The sequence below is a fragment of the Protopterus annectens genome, chromosome 6.part0 (genome assembly GCF_019279795.1).
Source record: "Protopterus annectens isolate FY-2018-M chromosome 6.part0, PAN1.0, whole genome shotgun sequence".
NCBI classification, from domain to species: Eukaryota; Metazoa; Chordata; order Ceratodontiformes; family Protopteridae; genus Protopterus; species Protopterus annectens.
This window is the reverse complement of record NC_056737.1, coordinates 613,150,178-613,171,459: the sequence shown is the minus strand read 5'-3', so window position 1 is coordinate 613,171,459 and position 21,282 is coordinate 613,150,178. Positions and strand designations below refer to the sequence as shown.

Sequence of the window (21,282 nt, the reverse complement as noted above, 5' to 3'; positions counted from 1 at the left end):
TTCTCTTCTGCCTGGTGTACAGTAAATAATTATTTTCCAGAACACTCTACTGTATCTCATTTTTACTGCTTTGCCCTTCTGCCACACTTTTGTCAGGATCAACTCTTTCTGCATTTTTAAGATCTACATTTTTACTAAAACAGGTCTGGCTACTTTCTCATGGCCAGTTTTGGAACACAGACATAATGTGGTGCCCTTTCAATTAATAAATTCTGCTGTGGGATACCAGTCCAGTTAATAATTTCTGCTTTCATAAAATTAATGCAGTCTGTTCCTTTGGTTTCTCTGGTGCAGCAGAAAATCTCAGATTTTGTGTTTGTGCTCTGTTCTCTAATTCTACCATTTTTAAAACAGCTTTTCTTGAGTAGTTTCATAGTCAGTTTAGCCTTTTCTGCATTTCAACATCTGTTTTTTTTTTCAATTTTATCAGTAAATCTGAATAGCTGTTTAAAGCTTTTGCCATTTTCCAGCCTTTTGTTATTTGAGTGGCTCTACAGTTTCAATATTTCATTTATTTTAATTAGCTCTGACAAAATGCAACTTATTTTTCCTCTAAATTACAGGAAGCTATTTCTTATACCAAAGCTGGAGTTTTAACTATGTTTGCCAAAGATCTGCAGGATTCTTCCCAGTCAGTGTTTTCATCTTTTCTAGCGTTTTTTTTTTTTTGGCTCTCTAAGTTTGTTCTTTGCTGGCATCCAGACAGTGTCCCTATTAGCCAGTAACTGAATTTTACTACAACAGGTAGAATTACTGGTCTATCAGTGTTTTTTTTTTTTTTTTTTTACACTCGGATAGCTGAAATTAAGATGCTGACCAGTCTGCAGCCATCTTGGAAAGCTAGGCACAGTCCAGTTTTAATTCCGTCTCAACAAGGTTGCTACTCTCTCACATACAGGACAGCATTTTGGATTTTACAGCATTTTTTCACACCTTTAAATGTTTCATGTTTTGATTAGCCAATCTACTTAGTTAAATAATGAATAACAAATACAATGGATGCAGTTTAAGAATGTTTTCTTGCTTACAGTTAACTTAATTACCTCCAGAGCATAAGTCCTAAGTCCTAATTAAAAACATTAACTGAGACATTGTTTTAATACCAGAGTTCCCCTTTTTCTTGGGCAGAAGAGATGGAGCCTTTATTAGGATGAAACCTGAAAAGAATAATGCTCACTTCCCTTAGCACAACACAAATCAAAAAGTGCATCAAATAACTAACTCAAGCTCTTTATGACAAAGCAGCAGCTGCTAAAGGCAGAGGCTTTGTATACAATACACTCACTGCAGCACTTTATTAATTTTACTTTTTTATCCAATATATTATTTTGTTAACCCAAGATTCCTTCTATGTCATCACAAACAGCAGCAGACAAGCCATTGCCAGTATACCTAGGCATGATGTGGTCCCCAGAATGGAATGAAATACTACAGGAGTTCATTTACCTGGATAGTACAATTTAAAGAATGCACTCAACCAGACTTTTAAGGAATAAACATTTCAATACAGACCTAAGTAGCCACTAGGTCCCTAGGTAAGTGCTGCAAACTGCAGGAGTTAAGCGGCTCCGAGATGCCTAACTCTCTTCCCCCTAGGAAGAAAATGTTGGCTATCAGCTGTTAAACAGTTCCAGCTGGATTGCCTCTTCACTGCCTGGGTTGCTAGTCAAATTCCGCTTGCTAAAGGTATGTTCAGGAAAGAAACTCTACAACAGCAAACAATGTGGTCTTAATATAATATCACATCTTCAAATGTGGATATTAATCTGTGCATTAAAGGAACAGGGAAAACATCTTTCGATCAAAAATACAATAATATAAGCTTCAAACATTACCAAGACAGCATAACTTACTTAACGGCTGTTTGTCTGTTGTAAATCCTCCAAATAAAAAGAGGTGATCAGAAGAGACAGGAGTAAGAGAATGCCATGATCGTCCTACTGGATAATCTTCTTGCTGTGACAACCTTAAAGGAAATAATTCACAATGTCACATAAATTTAATGATGTGCAAAATAAAATGTTTTACAGAGTTTTAAAAAACACATCTCAGATTTTATACCCCAGCACATACAAATTTCTCTTAACCATATTAGCAAATCAGATTCAAAACTGAACTCGTAAAATTAAAGGAAGTTGCAGGACTGGAAAAATAAATGTTCCTTAATGCTCTGCAGGTGCCACATATTTGAAAGCTTTGAAATCCATGAATGGATTCAAGATTTACTTCTCAGAAAGATAATGTGATTAGAATGGGGGGGGGGGACTGGGGGGAGCAAAATATCTAATTTTTTCTGACAGCAAACAATTATTCCATTCACAAGAGTGTTCTAAGTGTAAGATAAGGAGATCCTCACTCCAATCATTAGAACAAGAACACTCATCCGTCTAGCTGCTTAACTGAATAAACTACTGGAAACTTCAACACGGTGTCTTTATTCCTCCCACAGGGAGGGCATCAGACAGAGAGAGACAGTCGCCTATCTAAAGTGCTTTTATCTGGACTAATCCTTTATACTCTGTTTCTTGTTAGTCCTGTCACCCTCTGGGTCACAGGTGAGATACTAGACTTCACTCTTGCCCTCTGGATTACCTCTGTTCAGGATGATCTGGGCTTCATATTTCCATGAGAAAAGAAGACTTGGCCAAGTCCAAGGCAGAGGACACTAATAACACCAAAAACACTTATAAGATTCACAATGGTACCTGTGTGGTCTGGGTGATTTTGACTGTTCCTGATCTTAAACAAATGCAAACTGTAAAGCTGGGCTTTCAGACATTATTGCAGACAGCATAACAAATATGTACAAAAAGTTGCTGATAATGTGGTGACACAGAAATACTAATTACATATAGAAATTCTGAGTGGCAGATTCTTTCATGAAACACAGATAGACCGAGCAAGTAAAATCAACTGCTTACAGTAATCTTTTAAGAATATGAGGAAATTAAACAACTTTGTGTTATCTGTTAACTGGTTAAAGCCAACATACATACGCTGCTTCTTTTCAGGAGCAACTCAGCAGCACTGTTCTAGTTAAGTCATTTGCTTAAAGTAATATGCCAAACAAATGGAAAAAGTGGGAATCAAAGATCAAGACTTCAAGATTGTGTCTGTTAGTAGCTCATAGCCTAAATTTTCTTTTTTAAAATAGTTTTATTAAATTATTACTTGAGACATAGGCAAACATACATGAATAGACAAGAAAACAAACCATTTTAACATTTTTCCATTTAAATACAACATACTTCATATATATTTTCTTTGCTACTATCATTAGTCCAACATTAAACAATTCCTGAATTCCTGCCTCTCCTTAAACCTTACTCCTCCTCCTCCTGATTATTATTATGAATGCATTATTCCCACAGTTTCCATTTACTCCTATGCAATTTACTCCTTGCCTTTTCTAAAGATCCCTCTTCAGGTCTTTTAGCTCTTTTACAATATTCAATAGCTCAAATAAAGTTGGTGAAAACTTTGATTTCCTTTTCTAGTAATTACTTTTTTGGCAACCAACAGAATTAAACTTAACAAGTCCTTACTATGTCTAGGCAATTCTGATGCGGTGTCCCAGCTCAGAAGAATAATTTCCTTACTTACAGTAATTTCCTCACCCAATATTTCTGATGGAGTTCTCTGTGGAGAATTTTTAAAATCTGCCAACTCATTACACTCCCAAAACATATGTTTCCTGTTACCTCTTTCTTCTCCATCACACCTCCAACATTTACTATCTACCCGAGGAAAACTGCTTTGAAGTCTGCTTTGGGACATAAAAATACCTATGCAAACACTCCCATGCAAATATCCTAAACCTTCCGGATGTGGTTACATACTCGGGGTCCATACATATGTCTTCCCATTGTTTTCTCGTAAATTGCTTTTCCAGTCTTCCCAATCTTTTCTAATCTTCTCTGATTAATTCTTATAGTTATCATGTAATATTTTATATGCCCTACTAATTATCTCCTTAACAACTGCTTCTGTTCCAGATTCAACTAAAAACTCTACCAGACCAGGTCTTTTACTTAAATTTCCTTTCTCTTTGTCTGTACTCTGAGATCAAGCCTTGGTAGGGAAGGCAGTCTCTAGCCTGCAATCCAAATGTCTTCTTGCCCTCTTTCCACTCAATTACCATTCCTGCTCGAGTTACTCGCTCCCAACATCTTGGTTCCTTTGCCAGGTTTCTCCAGTAAATTCCAGCCCCCTCTTGCCCACTTTCTGTACCTTACTTGCAGTCACCCCTATTGGCAAAATTTCCTTCATCCATTCTTGTACTGGCTTAATTCTAAGAATACTTTCTGCTATTTTAAGAATATAACATTCTGTACAGTTTTCTCCTTAAGGATCTGCATCCAAAATCCCACTCGCTATTTCTGGAAATTCCTCCTTGCTTCATCATAATCCCTTTTCACTATGAATTATAACCTTCAGCTTGTGTTATGTATATGGACCTTAAATGTGTAGCTCTAAAATATCTGTTCAAATCAAGTAAACCTAGACCACTTTGTTGTACTGGAAGGATCAACTTATTTCACTTAACCCTTGCCCTCTTTCCCTCCTAGACAAATTCCTTCAATTCTTTATTATTGCCCACAACTTCTCCTTGTGTTGGTAAAAGTACGCTTGATGGATATACAAGACTAAAGGTGCTAAAAATGTTGTCACTGCTTGTATTTTACTATCCATAATCCATAAATGAGAGCTCCCAGTTTCTCAATTTTGTATAATCTTTTGTTCAGTCTCTTTCCATATATCCTTATGTGCTGTAATAAATGCTTGTTTAACCCATACTCCAAAATACTTCATCTTATGTGCTCATAATTATGGGTATTACTGAATCAATTCGTATGTGGGTACATAATTTACTGTTACAGCCTTTGCTTTATCTGAATTGTATCCTGAAAAGACTTGAAACCGTCTCAAACTGTTCCACAACACTCGGATGTCTTTTTCTAGATTTATCAAGTACAAAAGAATATCATCTGCAAATATGCGCATTTTTTTCTGGATTACCACCAATTATATTATTGTATTTAAATATAAAGCAAACAACAAAGGAGAAAGAAGATATCTCTGCCTGGTTCCTCTGTTCAAACACACCTTATTTGACAGGAACCCTCCCACTGTAATTCTTGCCTCTGATCATTCATATATTCTTCTATTTAACTTTATTATTGTATTAGAGAATGCAAATGCTTTCTCATAAAATCCCAGTTTACTTTGTCAAATGCTTTCTTTGCTTCAAGACCCCCCACCAACAGAGGTATTTTCATCCATTTCATCCCTCTAATCATCACTGTTCCATTAATGTAGTCAAATGTTTGCCTCTCCTCCGCAAAACCACACTGATCCATATCTATCAATGTTGGCAACACCTTTGCCATTCTTTAAAACTGCATGGAGTCTATATGAAGCTGGGTCTGAAGGGTCTTTGTCATCTTTAGGTAACACAGCCACCACAGCTTTCTTCCAAGATGATGGTGCTTCCCCTCCTTTTAAAATACTGTTAAACAAAATCTTCCAGCTCTTTATCACTTTCGTCCCTCCTAATTTCCAAACTTACACAGGATTACCTACCATCTGTTCCTGGAAACTATCCTGAAGACTTATTTTACAACACTGTTTTTTATCTTATCACCTCCTATCTTAACTGTTAATTGTTGAGCCTCATCTACCTCTAAACTTGGCATAATTATTAAGTCTTTCATAAATACTTCCATTTTGTGCTCTTTCTTGATTTTCACATTTCATAATTAAGTCTTCTGTGCAAATTTTCATAACATTTCCACAATATCTCTGAAACCTTTACAGGACCTCTGGTTATTTTTCTATTTATAGGTTACCTAAGTTTGGCGACAAACCTTTCAATGTTCTGTTGTCTAAAGTCATTGTGCAAAAAGTTCATAGCCCAAATTTTCTATGCCAAACTGCCAGACAGTTCCAGAATGAAAAACAATACAAGACACAGTTTAAAGTTATACAGAAAAAAGACATACATCTTCTCCTATTTCAGTTTATTAATGAAAATAATAGCATCATTCATAAAATACTTCTTCAGAGCAGAGTTACCTTAAAGGAAGCAAACACTTTATATACCAAAATCTAAAAGTCATGTGGTGAAAATAAACAGCTACCAGCTTCCACATAATCAGAGAGCTTAAGTATAAAAAAAAAAAAAAGTATAAAAATTTTTTACAATACAAATTCTTCCAATAATGTGCAAAGTCTTTAAATAGCCATTTCTCTGTATAAAGAAAACTAAACAGAAATGTATTTCAAACTAATTTCACAGATTTTAAAATACATTTGATACTTAAATTGTCATTAAGACTGGCTGGTTTTAACAGCATCTAATTTAATCTGCAGCGGAGCTCCAACGTGCCTTACTGACTGCTTAAATCCCCATCTCAACCACTTTATCTCAGACACAAAAAGAAAAAAAAAATTCCTACATGCTTCAGAAAGTTCAAATTATGCATTTTTAATGTTTGCTGTCTTAATGGTATAAATAGTCACTAATACACAATACACAAGCTCAGCTTCTTAATAATTTTCCTCATACAAAAAGCACACCACAAAGACCTGCAGCACAATATGCAACTGCAGTACTGTTACAAATGAATATGCTTTTGTAACCTAAACTTGAACCCAAATGTTCTAAGATCAATACAAGTCCACATAATGAAACAGCACTAAGTAGTATCACTATATTTGCAAGTCTTTAGCAACCTTGCGTTCATTCTACTCCCAAAACCGAACACACTTTTTAAATTCCCACCTTTTTTACCAAAGTACTGGCAAAAACTAACACTCAAGTCTGAAAAACTCCTACAATGATGAAAATACTTGACTGATGCATTTACATCCCTAAATTGACATAACAGAAGCTGCGTTCTATTTTGAAATTTTAATACCGGCTTGGAATACAAGTTTTAGCTTGCACTTCTTGAAGTTCTCACAGCACTGGAAGATGATGTGGTGCTTTTGGAAGTTGATAATCTGCACCACTTTACTTGTAAGGAGATATACATGTACATTCATTTTATACACACATACATATAAAAAATATACATAGACAGGTGTGTATATATATATATATATATATATATATATATATATATATATATATATATATTTCAAAACCGGTTACGTTCACTAAGATTTCTGTTAAAGTTTAGCAGGAAGATATGGAAAAAAAACTGATGTTGGCATGCCTGACCATGTGGATACGATGTTGGCATGCCTGACCATGTGGATACTCTCTCAAACAAGATATCTCAAGAAAAAGACTGTGCCAGTAAGGTAGTTAAAAAATTAGTGAAATGCACCTGACATCATTCTAAAAGAGTTGAGAATGCTGTTGAACAGCTTAACATTGTATACTTGTCAGCTAGATGGAAGTGAATATGCTTTTCAGATAATCAGTGAACAATATGAAGTAATTATGCCAATGCAACAGAGACCTAGAGAAATCAGAAATAAAGTGTCTGATGAATATATAGTCAGATGGCTGGCACAATGAACAGCATGTGCTGTGTATGAAAGACAACCAAGACACAAAAATTTGCTAAAATGATAGGAAGGTCTGAACCATATGGATTTTGTTAAAAGAAAATTAGTGGCGTGAATAGGGTTTACAAAAAACTCTTTAGGGACTGTGAAAGGGGTTGATATTATGTAGTCGAAGGAACTAAAAGTTGACTACCCTTTAATTGACACATATGTGTTGAAACTGCACTTAAGCGAACAGCCACATCATCGACTTTTTTGGCCAACTACGCATGACACAATATAACAAACACTATGAAGTGGGAGGCTGTGCCCCCCACACCCCCTAACTAAATATACCAACTCCAAGATCACACTACTGTGGGGAAAAGGGCAGATTTAAAACAATGGCCAACTGATTTTTTTTCCCTTGGAAAAAAAAATCGATGATGTGGCCATTCGCTCAAGTGCAGGTTCGACACGTGTCGAAAGGGTAGTCAACTTTTAGTTCCTTCAACTACATAATATAGACACTGTGAAAGAGCCCTGAGTGCTGTTGACATTGGCTGAAATAGTTATAGGGACACCTCAGACAGTTTTAGTTCTGTATGTAACATGCTATGAGAAGGAGCAGGTACCTTGGCAAATATGGCATCCAGGCAGAAAGATTTATGTGGAAAGATGGATGATACTGGTTGATTGTGACTACTTTGAGGGAAATATTTCAGTTACCTAAGGTAAAGAAAACCTGTCAATGTAATATTGTAGTGTGTAAATTAACTTTTGCAGTGATGTTGTCTTTTTTTTTTTTTTTTTTTTTGTTAAGAACTGTCAGTCAACAATGTCTTAAAGGCTTAACAAGTGACTGATTATGTTACAGAAGAACAGATTATTCAAGCCTCTGTTTAAGCTTCCCCCTATACATGGTTCTTGCATAGTTCACAATGAGGACAGGTCTAACCATTCTGAGAATTATGCTTTGTTTTACAGAAGCAGTTCACAGAGTTCAAAGAGAGACTGAAAATACTAAGTATAAAGAGGAATTATGTTTTTTAGGTTTAGAACTGTAGTAACTAAATGGTAAAATATGAGTAGAGAGAGATGATGTGATATTTTAAATTTATTCTAATATGCTGCTAGAAGACTTCAGTCCCCTGCATTTGTGCATACTGCTTGCTTCTCAATTATAAGCAGTTCTTAATTTACACAATATTTTAAAAACATTATTACAACATTCTGAGTGCATACTACAATTAAGGCAACGATAGAAAGTCATAAAATGTATTTATTTAATAATTTGTTTACCAAGTCCGACTGGCACAGAGACCGTTTTCAGCAGAGGCCCAAGGTTAAACACTCCAGATTCATGTCTTTGAAATCTGAGATAAATTATGCAGTAGCAATTTAAATGAGCATAATTATTATATAAATGGTTAGGTTATGTTTACATTTTATAATGTTTTCAATTTGACTGACCTTTTCATTGTCCAGGACCTTTTTTTCCTTAATTAAAGATCACCCATTAGTAATTCTTAATTTTACGATGCTTACAAATATTAAAAGTTTTAGTGTGAACCTTAAGGGAAACAACCACGGTACAGAATATTACATTCACAAAGTATCAGAAAGTATTCTAAGAACTCAGCCAGCTGAAAAGGAGAAAGGAGATTTTACCAATATGGATGTCTGCAAGCAGGGGTAGAGAACTCAGGCAAGAAGGGATTAGAATTTACTAGTGAAAACTAGCAAAAGAACCAATGTTTTGGATGCATATAACTGGGGAGGCAAAAGTAACAGAGATGGATGAGGCTAAAAAGAAGTTTTCTTTTCCTATCAGGAGCTAATAACAGAGTATAGGGAAAAAGAAAAGGACAGGGGGTGCTAAGCAAAAGACCAGCTCTTGCAGAGTTCTTAGTTCAGCCTATAACAGAAGTTGCTGCTAAAAATGATAATTAGTAGAACATATGAATGATAAAAATGGGTGTGCCTTCTTTGAAGGTTGGGCACCGGGCTGGCAACTCGGCACCGTAAAAAATCCACTGCCAATCATTAGCGGACCGGAATTCCGCTGTGGCAACCCCTAACCGGGAAAAGCCGAAAGACATTACTTCATCAATAACTAGAAGAATCGATCAGGGGAAGTTAGATAAAACTGGGAAAAGAAAATGGAAAGACAATATACAAACAAGAAAACAAATGGAAAAAATTGTAAGGCATCCCAGTATTCAATAAATTCCAGAAGGTTTATAATGTTTTAAATGAAAATGTTTCCAAAGGTAGTTTTATTCTGTAAGTAGACTTCACAAGATTTTCCCCCAGTAAGCAGCAAGTGCTGGGTGTGTGATGGGGAAGGGAGAAGTAAATGGAAATATGTTCTTTGAATGCAATCAGCTGATAGATTTTACAAATTCCATATACAGTACTTTGACAGAAATGCTGAGGGAACAACGCTTTGTAACAAAGGAAATGATTACTTTGAGCTAGAATACAGGGTTTGAATTGCCAAGACATAGTAAGATCTTGATATGTTTAATGCTATTTGCTGGCAAAAAGGCAAGTTACCAGAAAATGGAAATAGTACAGTTGTGTAAGTAAGATTATCGTAATGCTAGATGTTTGAATGATCACTACTGCAGTAGCCTTAGCTATATGGGCTACAATGTAACAGCCAGACAGCTTCCACAACTTCAGGGCACCCTTCCATATGCCCAAACTGTCAGGCAGCTTGAGTTGAGCTAAATAAGACAAGTTTTAGCATAAAACCCTTCACAGCTTTCCTGCCAAAACTAAGTAGGAGGCAGAGGCTTAACGGGACAATGCTAAGAACAAAAATAAATGTCCACACCATTGCATAAAAAGCACACCAAAAAAACAAGGGGAATGAAGGGAAGGTGCAGGAGAGGCTACTGCCAGCTCTGATCACTCAAACATGTACTGTTATGTTGTTTACTTACACAACTGTACTATGTTAATCATACTGATCACTGCTGCAGAAGCCTTAGCTATATGGACAGATTACTCAAGCTATCTATACTTAGGAGGTGGAAGGAGACGAGTGCAGGGGCCCATCGTGAATGGTCCTAGCAAAGCCCGATCTGGACTTAGAAAAGGAATCAAGCTTATAGTGCTTAGTAAATGTATGTACAGAGGATCAAGTAGTAGCTTCTAGATACTTCTACAGTCCATCCTTTTCCAAAATGCCATAGATGAAGCCAAGGCCCTGGTATAGTGGACCTTGTCCCTGCCTGGAATAGTTTTGTTAAGTACAACAAAAGGTAATAGTCTTAGACAACCATTTGGAAACAGTCTGTTTTGACACAGGTTGACTGTTCTTCACGAGAAATGAACTGATCCGAAGATCTGAAAAATTTAGTTATGTCAAGATAGTTCCAAAGTTTTGTCTAAACATTTGAGTTATGGAGTGTCCATTCTCCCTCATTTTTTAGGTTCAGGAAAGAGAATGGGGAGATAGATTGTTTGGCTTAAAATAAACTCAGATGCCAATTTAGTTATAAAAGAAGGATTAGTTCTCAAAGAAACCTTGTCCCCATGGGAAAAGGGATGAGACTGACTCACCATAAGAGCGTGCAACTCAAATACCCTTCCCACAGAGGTCAGAGCAGTCATAAAAACTATTTTCCTTGTTAAGAACCTCAAGTCAGCCAGGTTAGCTGGTTCAAATGGAGCAAATGTTAGCACCTCCTACACAACATTAAGTTTCCCAAGGAGGGGCCACCATTTTTTGGAGGCCTCTTATGCAAAATCCCTTTCAAAAACATTCTGACATGAGACTACACAAAAGACAATGATCCATTGGCAGAAATGCTGGAATGGCTGATAAATGAACTTTGACAGAGGATTAAGAAAGGCCATAGGATAACAACTCACACAATTATTGTAAAAGCAGAGAACTAGATCTGACAGGGTGCTGGTTATGTTGCTGGCACCAAGTAGAAAGTCTTTTTGCATTTGTTAATATACAATTTTCTATCAGCAGGCTATCTTGCCTTCATTAGTACCTGCTGCACATCCTCAGTAAACAGGTGGCTAAAAGAAATTAAATACCCTATCATCCAGGAAGTTATCTGAAGTTGATTGATGTCAGGGTACATCAAAAACTCCTGTTCTTGTTTGAGTAGATCCAGTCTGTGAGGAAGTGTGTGGTAACTGCCTCTTGCCATTTCCAAAATAAAGGAAAACCCATGTTTGCCAAGGCAGAGTCACCATAAGGACCTTGAGGGATTCCTTCTGAATCCTCAGAATTACCCCAGATATTAGTGGAAAGGGTAGAAAAGCATACACGAACATTCCTGTCCAAGGAGTCTGTCTTCCAGGCCTTCTTGCAGTCCTAGAAAAGAATGTTGCCAGAGAACTGTTCAGAGAGGAGGCAGAGAGGTCTGCTTGAAAAACTCCCCACAGATGGCTCAAACCTTGGAAGACCCTCCAACTTAGTTTCCATTCATGAGGGTCTGCCCTGGTCCTGCTAAGCTTGTGTGTCACACAATTTTGCCATGATGAAATGTAGGATGCTTGTAGAGTGAAACTGTGCAGTAAAGCTATATCCACAGCTAACATGGCTATTCTATAAAGGGAGTACAACCTGGTTCCCCTTGTTTGCTGATATAAAATAAGACTATGGTATTACCTGTAGCCACTTGAAGAAATGCCAGGGACCAAAGATGTCTCAGAGAGTTGACTGACTTGATCAGGGCAAGCATCTCCTTGATATTTATGTGCTTGCACCTGTCCTTGGTGTCCCACACCATCTACACTTTTGTCCCTCCTGAAACTGTTCCCCAAGCAAAGCCCAAGGTTTCTAAGTTGACTGACTCACTGCAGCAGTGAAAGAGAAGCAGAGACCTGGATTTAAGGACAACTGCTGTCTCCACCAAATGATTTCTATTCTGACAAGCCCCAGCACTAGGATTTGAAAAGATAAAGGGTGCTGGTGCTGGGACCAAAGAGATTTTAGTTACCACTGTATTTTTCACATATGGAGTCTTGCTAGAGGCATCTTGAGAATCACAGATACCATGAGATCCAAAATCCTGAGGTATTCTCTTGTAGTCACCAAAGTCTCCGTGTAAAACCTTAAAAACAGATCTAGATTACAGATCTATTTTTCCTGTAGAAGAAAAGCTCTTTAAACGAAGGTGTGTAGTTGACATTCCAGGAGCACAATCCTTTGTGAGGGAGTCAAGAAAGACTTTTGAATGCTCTCTTGGAATCCCAGTTTGTGTAAGAGATCTCTCAACTAAGACAGAGATTCCTGACACTTTGAAAAAGACAATGCAAAGATAAGCAAGTGTAAGTATGGAGAAATGTGGATGCCCTGTAGCTTGCAATGAGCTATAACTGGAGGTAGACATGTTGTGAACACCCTTGCTACAGTGGGTAGTCCAAAAGGTAAGGCAGAGAACAGATAATGCGAGTCAGATACACAAAACCTTAAGAACCATCTGAAGTCTGAATGAAAAGGGATGTGATGATATGCACCTTTTAAGTCTAGTGTTATCAGAAAACTGGAAAGAGAAAGCAGAGTTAAAACATTATGAAATTATATCATTTTGAATTTGAGCACTATCACAAATAGGTTTAGTAAAGGAAGGTCCAGAACTGGTCTACAAAATTTTTCACTCTTTGGCACTAGGAACATCCCTGAATAAAAACCTTTCCTTACCTGGGAAGGACAAACTGGTTATATCACTCCTTGGGGCAGTACGTGATTTAGAAAGTACAGTTTTGTACCTACCATAAATGTAGATGTTCGAGTGCTCATACAGCTGCAGTCATAACAGATGGGTTTATCCTGCCGTCAGGCGGGTCCTCGGTCGGCCGAATTCCAATGTCTAGGTCCGGCGTCGGTTGTTGTCGCTTCTTCCCTGACGTCAGTGCGGCAGGGGTATAAAAGAGGCAGCCGATGCCATATTCTTCAGTTTTTCTTGCCCCAGATGTCAGGTGTCCCCAGAAGGAAGGCAAATAAGAAGTTATGTACCTACCATAACGTTCCATGTTAGTTGTCTTCTCTCGCCTTCTTTCTTGCTTGATGGGTTCGGAGCCGATCCTCGGCTCCGACTCGGCACTTGCTAAGCTCGAGAGTCACTTTTACCAGCTCGAGGCAGCCCCATATCCCATGATGCAAGGCGGTAAGTACCCAGATCTCGTTTGATGACAAAGGGCAATAGCACCAAGCATAAAACACTTCCAAAAGGAAGAAAGAAAACTTACAGGATGGAAGAAGGACCAGGTCTGAATGGTCTTCAGCATAATAATTTCTTATAAAAGGTCTGTCCAGGCCTGGGGAAGGAGGGAGGGTCGCAAGAAAGAAGGCAGAGAAGACAACTAACATGGAACGTTATGGTAGGTACATAACTTCTTAATGTTAAGTTGTCAATCTCGCCTTCATTCTGCTTGATGGGACCGCCCTAGCACCTCTATCCTGGGTGGCTCAATGGAACAGACTCTTGAGGACTGTAGAGCCAAAACTGGCTCTGTCCCTGGAGGCCAAGTCCAATTTGTAATGGGAAACAAAAGTGTGAGGAGTGGCCCAAGTGGCGCTGCACAAATAGTGTCTAAAGGAAGTCTAGCTTGAAAGGCTGTAGAAGTAGCTAAGCTCCTAGTTGAATGTGCTTTAGGTTTTGAGCACAGCTGTTTTCCCCTGAGCAGATAAATTTCAGAGATGACCGAAGAAAGCCATCTAGACAAGGTCACTTTAGAAACAGGAAGGCCTTTCTTATTATCCGCATAGGAAACAAAAAGTTGATCAGATTTCCTAAATTTTTTTGTTCTGTCCAAATAATATCTGAGTTGACAGTGGACATCTAGATAATGTAGTTTTTGTTCGGCTCTGTCTGAATAGTTTGGGAAAAATACAGGGAGATCAATGGATTGATTCAAATTGGTCTTTGAAGCGACCTTAGGCAAAAAGGTCGGATTAGTTCTCAATGATACTCTGTCTTTGTGAAAAACCAAATAGGGGGGGTCGAACCGATAGAGCATGAAGTTCAGACACCCTCCTGGCCGATGTAATAGCCACTAGGAATAAAGTTTTCCAAGAAAGAAATTTCAGGGAACAAGAAACAGCTGGCTCGAAGGGGGGAAGAAATAAGGATGTCAGCACTAAATTTAGATCCCACTGAGGAGGAGGATTCCTGATTGGAGGCTTTAGCAGGAAAATTCCTTTCAAGAAGGCCCTGCAGAGCCTATGGGACATAATATTGTGATCTGCGACCCCGACATGAAAGTTCGAGATAGCAGCCAATTGAACTCTGACTGTGGAAGAAGAGGAGCCTGCATGAAAAATCTCTGCTAAGAAGTCCAGGACTGCCTGAACAGGGGCAGTGAAAGGATCAATATTCTTGGCCTTAGCCCAATAAGAGAAACGTTTCCATTTGCTTGCATAAATCCTCCTGGTAGAGGATTTTAAAGAAGCTACTATGATGTCTCTAACTGGGTTAGAGATCAAAGGAAGCCTGGCTAAGGAAGGAAGTGGAGCAACCATGCTGTGAGGTTGAGAGAAGGGATAGACCGGTGCAGCTGACCGGATTGGTGAATCAGAAGATCTGGCACTGGGTCCAGATGCCACGGCTGCACCAAAAGGTGACGATGGAGGAACGGGAACCAAACTTGTCGAGGCCAGTAAGGGGCAATGAGAATCAATTTGGCTCTCAAAACGGTAGCTTTCTGGATAACTTGAGGGATCAGAGGAAATGGAGGGAAGGCATAAAGAAGTCCCTGGGGCCAATCCTGGGTCAGAGCGTCTCTCAGGGGATGGCCTGGAAGAGGGAAGAGAGAGAAGAAGTCTGGGCATTTGCTGTTTTGGGGAGTAGCAAAAAGATCGCAACATGGATGACCCCATTCCAGAAAAATCTCTTCCGCTATAGATTGCTTGAGAGACCACTCGTGAGGCATGAGAATAGCTCTGCTCAATCTGTCCGCTACAATGTTGGTTTTCCCAGGGATATGCGTTGCTACCAGAAACCGATGAGAGGAGATTGCCCATTGCCATAGCCTGAGCGCTTCTCGACACAAGGGGTAGGACTTGGTTCCGCCCTGTTTGTTGATATACCAAACTACAGACATGTTGTCTGTGTGGACTGCAATTGTCCCTACGGGAAGAAAGTCGTTGAGGGCTTGCAACGTTAAAAGCACTGCTCTCATCTCCAGGACATTTATGTGCAGGTGGTACTCGAACGGCTGCCACGTCCCATGAACCATCTTGCCCTGATAATGACCCCCCCCACCCGATCAGGGAGGCATCTGTGGTGACAGTGGCTACCGGGGATGGGGGTACAAAGTTTCTGCCTTGGTGAACCTGGGGAGATGTGATCCACCAAGCAAGATGATCTTTGCAAGTCTGTGACACCAGAATCTGGTGACGCATTGGAAGTTGTTGGTACGACCACTTCACTGTGTGAACAACATCCACTGAAGAAGGCGCATGTAGAAGCGAGCCAGGGGAAGAAGAGTAATGGCCGCAGCCATGAGGCCTAATGCCTTTAGAACCATTCTGGCCTGTACTTTCTTGTTGGCTAGAATGATCCTGACGTGACTTTGAATGTCTGAAACTCTTTGATCTGTAAGGGTAGCTGACATCCGAACAGTGTTTAAGTTTGCGCCTATGAAAGTAATAGACTGGCAGGGCGATAAGGATGATTTTTCGAAGTTTATCAAGATGCCCAAAAGAGTACAAAGCTTTATTGTGTAATCCCTGGCTTGAATAAGCTGATGCCTGGTGGTGGCTGAAAGGAGCCAGTCGTCGAGATACGGAAACACCTGGAATCCTTGACATCTCAGGTGAGCCGTGACCACTGCCATGCATTTGGTGAACACTCTGGGGGCTGTAGTGAGACCAAAGGGGAGGGCTCTGAACTGAAAATGACTGGACCCCAGCCGAAAGCGGACAAATCTCCTGGAGCGTCTGTGAATTTTGATGTGATAGTACGCATCCTGAAGATCTACTGAGCACATCCAGTTGTCCTTCTGTAAGAAGGGCAGAATTGACTGAATTGACTGAAGAGTGACCATTCGGAATCTTGTCTTCCTCACAGACTTGTTGAGTCTGCTGAGATCCAATATTGGTCTCCAGTCTCCCGTCTTTTTGGGGACCAAAAAGAACCTTGAGTAGATTCCGGGCTCTGAATGATCTGTTGTGACTGGCTGAATGGCTCTTTTTTGCAGAAGTTTTAAGACTTCTAACTCTGCAATTTCCCTTAGACCGGGTGGTACATCTGGAAGGGAATTTGAGTGATAAAAGGGACTTTCCTCGAAAGGAATTTTGTAACCCTCGGATATGATCGACTGTACCCATTTGTCTTGAGTGAGGGAATGCCAGGCTTCTGGGTACAGCGATAGTCTTCCCCCGACTGCCTCCAAGGATGGACAGCCGGGCAACATCTCAGGGATGCTGAAAGGGCTTGTCAGAGAGAGGCTCTCTGTTTCCCTGGTTTTGGACCCCTCTGCCTCTAGAGCGGCGTCTGTTGTTGTTACCCCCTCTGCCTCTAGGGGTAAACTGACCACGTGAATCCGGCGTGACTCCTTGGGATTTACGGAACCACATTTTGCCACCTTTCTGTCCTTTGGGGTAAGGTCTAGAAGGGGTGGAAAAACGGACTCCTACGGCAGAAAGAGTCTTGCCATCCTGCTCACACCTGGTCAAAGTTTCCTTCACTTGAGGGCCAAACAAAGCTGACCCATCAAAGGGAGAATTTGTGAAGGACGCCTTAAAGGGATCTGCAAAGTCACATAGCCGCATCCAGGCTTGGCGTCTAAGAGCCACACCTGTACCTGCGGCCCTACTCGCTCCATCAGCAGCATATGATATTAGCCGCATGGAGGAGTTTGCAATGGAATTAAGGGTTCCTAGCTGCGAAGCAATTGTTTCCTGAGCTCCTGCAGCTGTAGGATCCTGTACAACATCACCTAGCTCCTTAAGGATATCCCTTTGGAGTCTGGTGAAGTGACATAGGTAATTCAGCGAACGCATAGCAAAGGTCGCTGAGGAAAACATCCGCCACCATACCTATCCATGGTCCTAGAGTCCTTATTAGGAGGATGGACGGCGGAAGGATCTGCAAGTTCCTTTTGGTGGCAGCAGCCACCACCATGGCATCAGCGGGACACCCTTAGTGAGGAATTGCTTATCACACGGGCAGTAATAAATTTTGAAGGCCTCCTAGGGACTGGCTCTACAGAGTCAGGAGCAGCCCACGCCTTTCGGGCAATAACCTGCATAAGGGGGTCGAAAGGCGGAGACACCCAGGAGGTGGAGGGCCGAGATCCAAACGCCTCTAGGTATACTGACTCATCCTCAGAGGGATTATTGGTGGGCCAGTTTCCCCTCTGTCTAAGGAGTTCTAGGATGTCTGAGAAGGAGACATCCTCAGAGGGGATCTTGGGGATCCCTCTGACTCATCAAAGTCAGTATCTGAAGTGATAGACTCGGGGGAGTCTACATGTTTCCTCTTACAAGTCCTCTTCCTAGGAGGATCTCCCGAAACATCAGGAGAATCCTCGGAAGAGGGGGATATTCCCAATGGGGAAACCTGAGGCGGAGGATCTCTGGGTCCTGTAGCAAGAGAAGTGGCAGAGATGTCAACAGGCACTATAGAGGGAGGAGCTAAGGGAACAGACTGCTGGCTGATACCAGTGGCCAGCACACTCTTCATCACCTCGAATGCTCCCCTCCCAGGCAGGTCCGAGAGAACCCATACCGAAGAGCTAGGAACTCCAGGGACCACCGAAGGGAAGTCTCCGAGGCAGATGTCGGAGCCGAGCTCGCCAAGGCCGAGGCTCCAAGGGGAAGAGCGGTTCGGACAAGAGTCCGATGCCACTCACCCCTCGGAGGAGACCATGGAAGCCCGACCACGAATCCCTCTAAGGAAGGTCTCAAGAGGAGATAAGAGTAGAGGCTGAAGGAACAGAAGGGGTATCTGCCCTCAGCCGTAGCAGTAACCATTCCGAAGACTCCAACTCCAAGCTCTGGGGTAGAGTTGAAGGAGGAACTGCAATGGGGTGTGGACCAATAGTCGCCTGTTGAGACGGACTATGTAACATTTGGGCCAGTGCCTGTGACTTAAGTAATCTACTGACCACTCTCTCTAAATCATGGTCAGAAAGCCTGGATGACCTTGAAGATCGGCTCCGATGGCTCCGTTCGAGAGGAGAGGTGAAGCCGAGCCGAGTATCGGCTCCAAGGAAGGAGACCTAGACCTCTTCCTCGGAGCCATCGGAACCGATGAAACTATTGAACCTGTCGGAGCCGACAACTTATCGGAGCCGACAGGTAGCTTCGATGCATCGGCTCCAGCCGGAGCCGATACAGCCACAAAGTAACGGTGTCGGAGCCGATCGGCGCCGACCCCGTTGCCTGAGCCACATGGTGGTCGGAACCGATCGAGCCGACACGAAGTGGTCGAACCAGAATCGGCACCGATAGCCATCGGTGCCGAAGTCTTAGTTAGCCAGAATCGGCTCCAGCCGAGCGATCTCGACTCAGAACGAGTCGGAGCCGAGGCCGCAGGCTTGGACACAGAAGCCTGGGCCTTGGAAGACTTAACAGTCTTGGATAGAGCCGACTTAGCCGGAGAGCCCTCCGGCTTAAGAAGGCCCCTCAAAATCAACTTATTTCTTCTTTCCTGCAGGACTCTCTGGCTGAAAGAATGACAAATAGCACAGGAGTCCTGCAGGTGAAGAGGCCCCAGGCAATACAGGCAAGAAGTGTGACCGTCTGTCAGAGACATTTTCTGACAGCACGAGTCACACTTCTTAAAGCCTGAGACCCTTTCTTTAGACATGGTGTAAACACAGACACACACACCAGTCAAAGAAATTAAATTAAATATACCAAAAGGTATAACTATAAACACACACACACACCCTAACAGGGGGGGGGAGGGACGGGTAAAGTCTGACTAAAAAAAATAAGAAGAGACAGATAATTTTCTGTCAGAAAATGTCTAAAACTAAAATAAAACTAACAATTAAGGGTTTTTTTGTAAAAAGGGGCTAAAATAGCAAAGTAGCAAATCACTTACCAGGAGCTGGTAAAAGGAGGACCTCATCAGCGAAGTGGCAAACGAGATCTGGGTACTTACCGCCTTGCATCATGGGATATGGGGCTGCCTCGAGCTGGTAAAAGTGACTCTCGAGCTTAGCAAGTGCCGAGTCGGAGCCGAGGATCGGCTCCGAACCCATCAAGCAAGAATGAAGGCGAGATTGACAACTTAACATCATAATGTTATGCAAAGATGCAATGTTGATAAATCACAAACAGTAGTTGCAAGCAAATACTCCATAAAAGAATACCCCAAAAAGGTTATATGAAAAGTGTTTGTCATAAGGCCTGTCCTAAGAGGGGATGGAGGGAGGGAAACCTGGACTGCAGCTGTATGAGCACTCGAACATCTACATTTATGGCAGGTACAAAACTGTACTATGTTCATCGTGCATACAGCTGCAGTCATTAACAGATGGGTAGAATCCCAAAGCTAAGTAAGGGTGGTAGGCACTAAGTGGAACTAGGGGGGGCTAGGATGCCCTGCAGGACTGCTGTGGCAAAGCCCACTCTAGATTTTGAGTATAGTGGGAGGTGATAGTGATTGGAGAAAGTGTGCACTGAACTCCAGGTGGCTGCTTCCAAAATGTCCTTGGTAGGGACCCCCCCTGAGGAAGGCTGCAGAGGTAGCTGTGGCTCTGGTGGAGTGGGATCTGATGCATGCAGGCACAGTTTTTCCATGAAATGAGTAACAAAAGTGTATGCAGTGGGCTATCCATTTTGAAATTGTCTGTTTGGAAATAGCCTTTCCCTGAGCACCTGCTGCATAGGACACAAAGAGTTGCTCAAATTTCCTGAATGGCTTTGTTCTGTCCAAATAGTAATGAAGTTATCTGTGAATGTCCAAGGAATGTAGTAGTCTTTCCCCTTTGCTTTGTGGATTAGGATAAAAGGTAGGTAAGTGGATAGTCTGATTCAAAGCTACACTGGATACTACCTTTGGCATAAAGGTAGGGTTGGTTTGTAAGGAAACTCTGTCCTGATAGAAAATGATGAATGGTTGCACAGCCATGAGGGCCTGTAGCTCCGAAATCCTGCGTGCTGAGGTGATAGCCAGAAGAAAGGCTGTTTTCCATGACAAGTACTGTAACTCTGTTGAAGAAGCTGGCTCGAAGGGAGGAAGGGTCAGCTTTTCCAATACGAAGTTGAGGTCCCAAGCAGGGACTGGTGGTTTCCTTGGGGGTTTTATATTCTTTGCCCCTCTGAGGAACTGCCTTAAGAGAGGGTGAGAGAATAAAGGAGGATCTGTGTTGTATTGTGCAGAAATAGCTGAAGCGTAGATCTTGATGGAGGAGAAGGAAAGTCCATTGTTTAACATCTCCGCTAGGTACTGTAAAATTTGAGGTATATTTATTACCAAAGGATTCTGTCCCTTTTCTTGATTCCAGGCACAAAATCGTTTCCATTTGGCAGAGTAGGCCTTTCTAGTAGAGGGTCTTCTGGCCTCCAAGATGACATCCTGCACCTCCTTGGAGAGGAGAAACTGTTGGGAAATCAAGGAATTCTCCATGCAGCTAGATTTAGAGTTTTGAGATTGCTGTGAAGGGTTTTGTAGTTGTGCTGGGACAACAGAAGAGGGACTAGAAGTAGGATCCATGGTGGGGAATGTGTCAGGCTCTTCAGGAGCGGATACCAGTGTTGTCTTGGCCAGTCTGGAGCAATGAGAATCATTTTCGGCCTCTCTGTTCTGGTTTTAATAGAACTTTGGGCAGCAGAGGAAGAGGCGGGAAGGC

At 41.3% G+C, this 21,282-nt stretch overlaps 1 protein-coding gene across 1 annotated transcript in view; it reads right to left on the bottom strand.

The window, feature by feature from the left end:
- The window catches only part of LOC122803872 (kelch domain-containing protein 2-like), a 599,698-nt gene that overhangs the window by 274,902 nt on the left and 303,514 nt on the right, over positions 1-21,282 (bottom strand). The window contains exon 7 of the mRNA XM_044073552.1: positions 1,854-1,966. Coding sequence (XP_043929487.1) covers positions 1,854-1,966 — 113 coding nt within the window. The remainder of the gene's footprint in view (positions 1-1,853; positions 1,967-21,282) is intronic.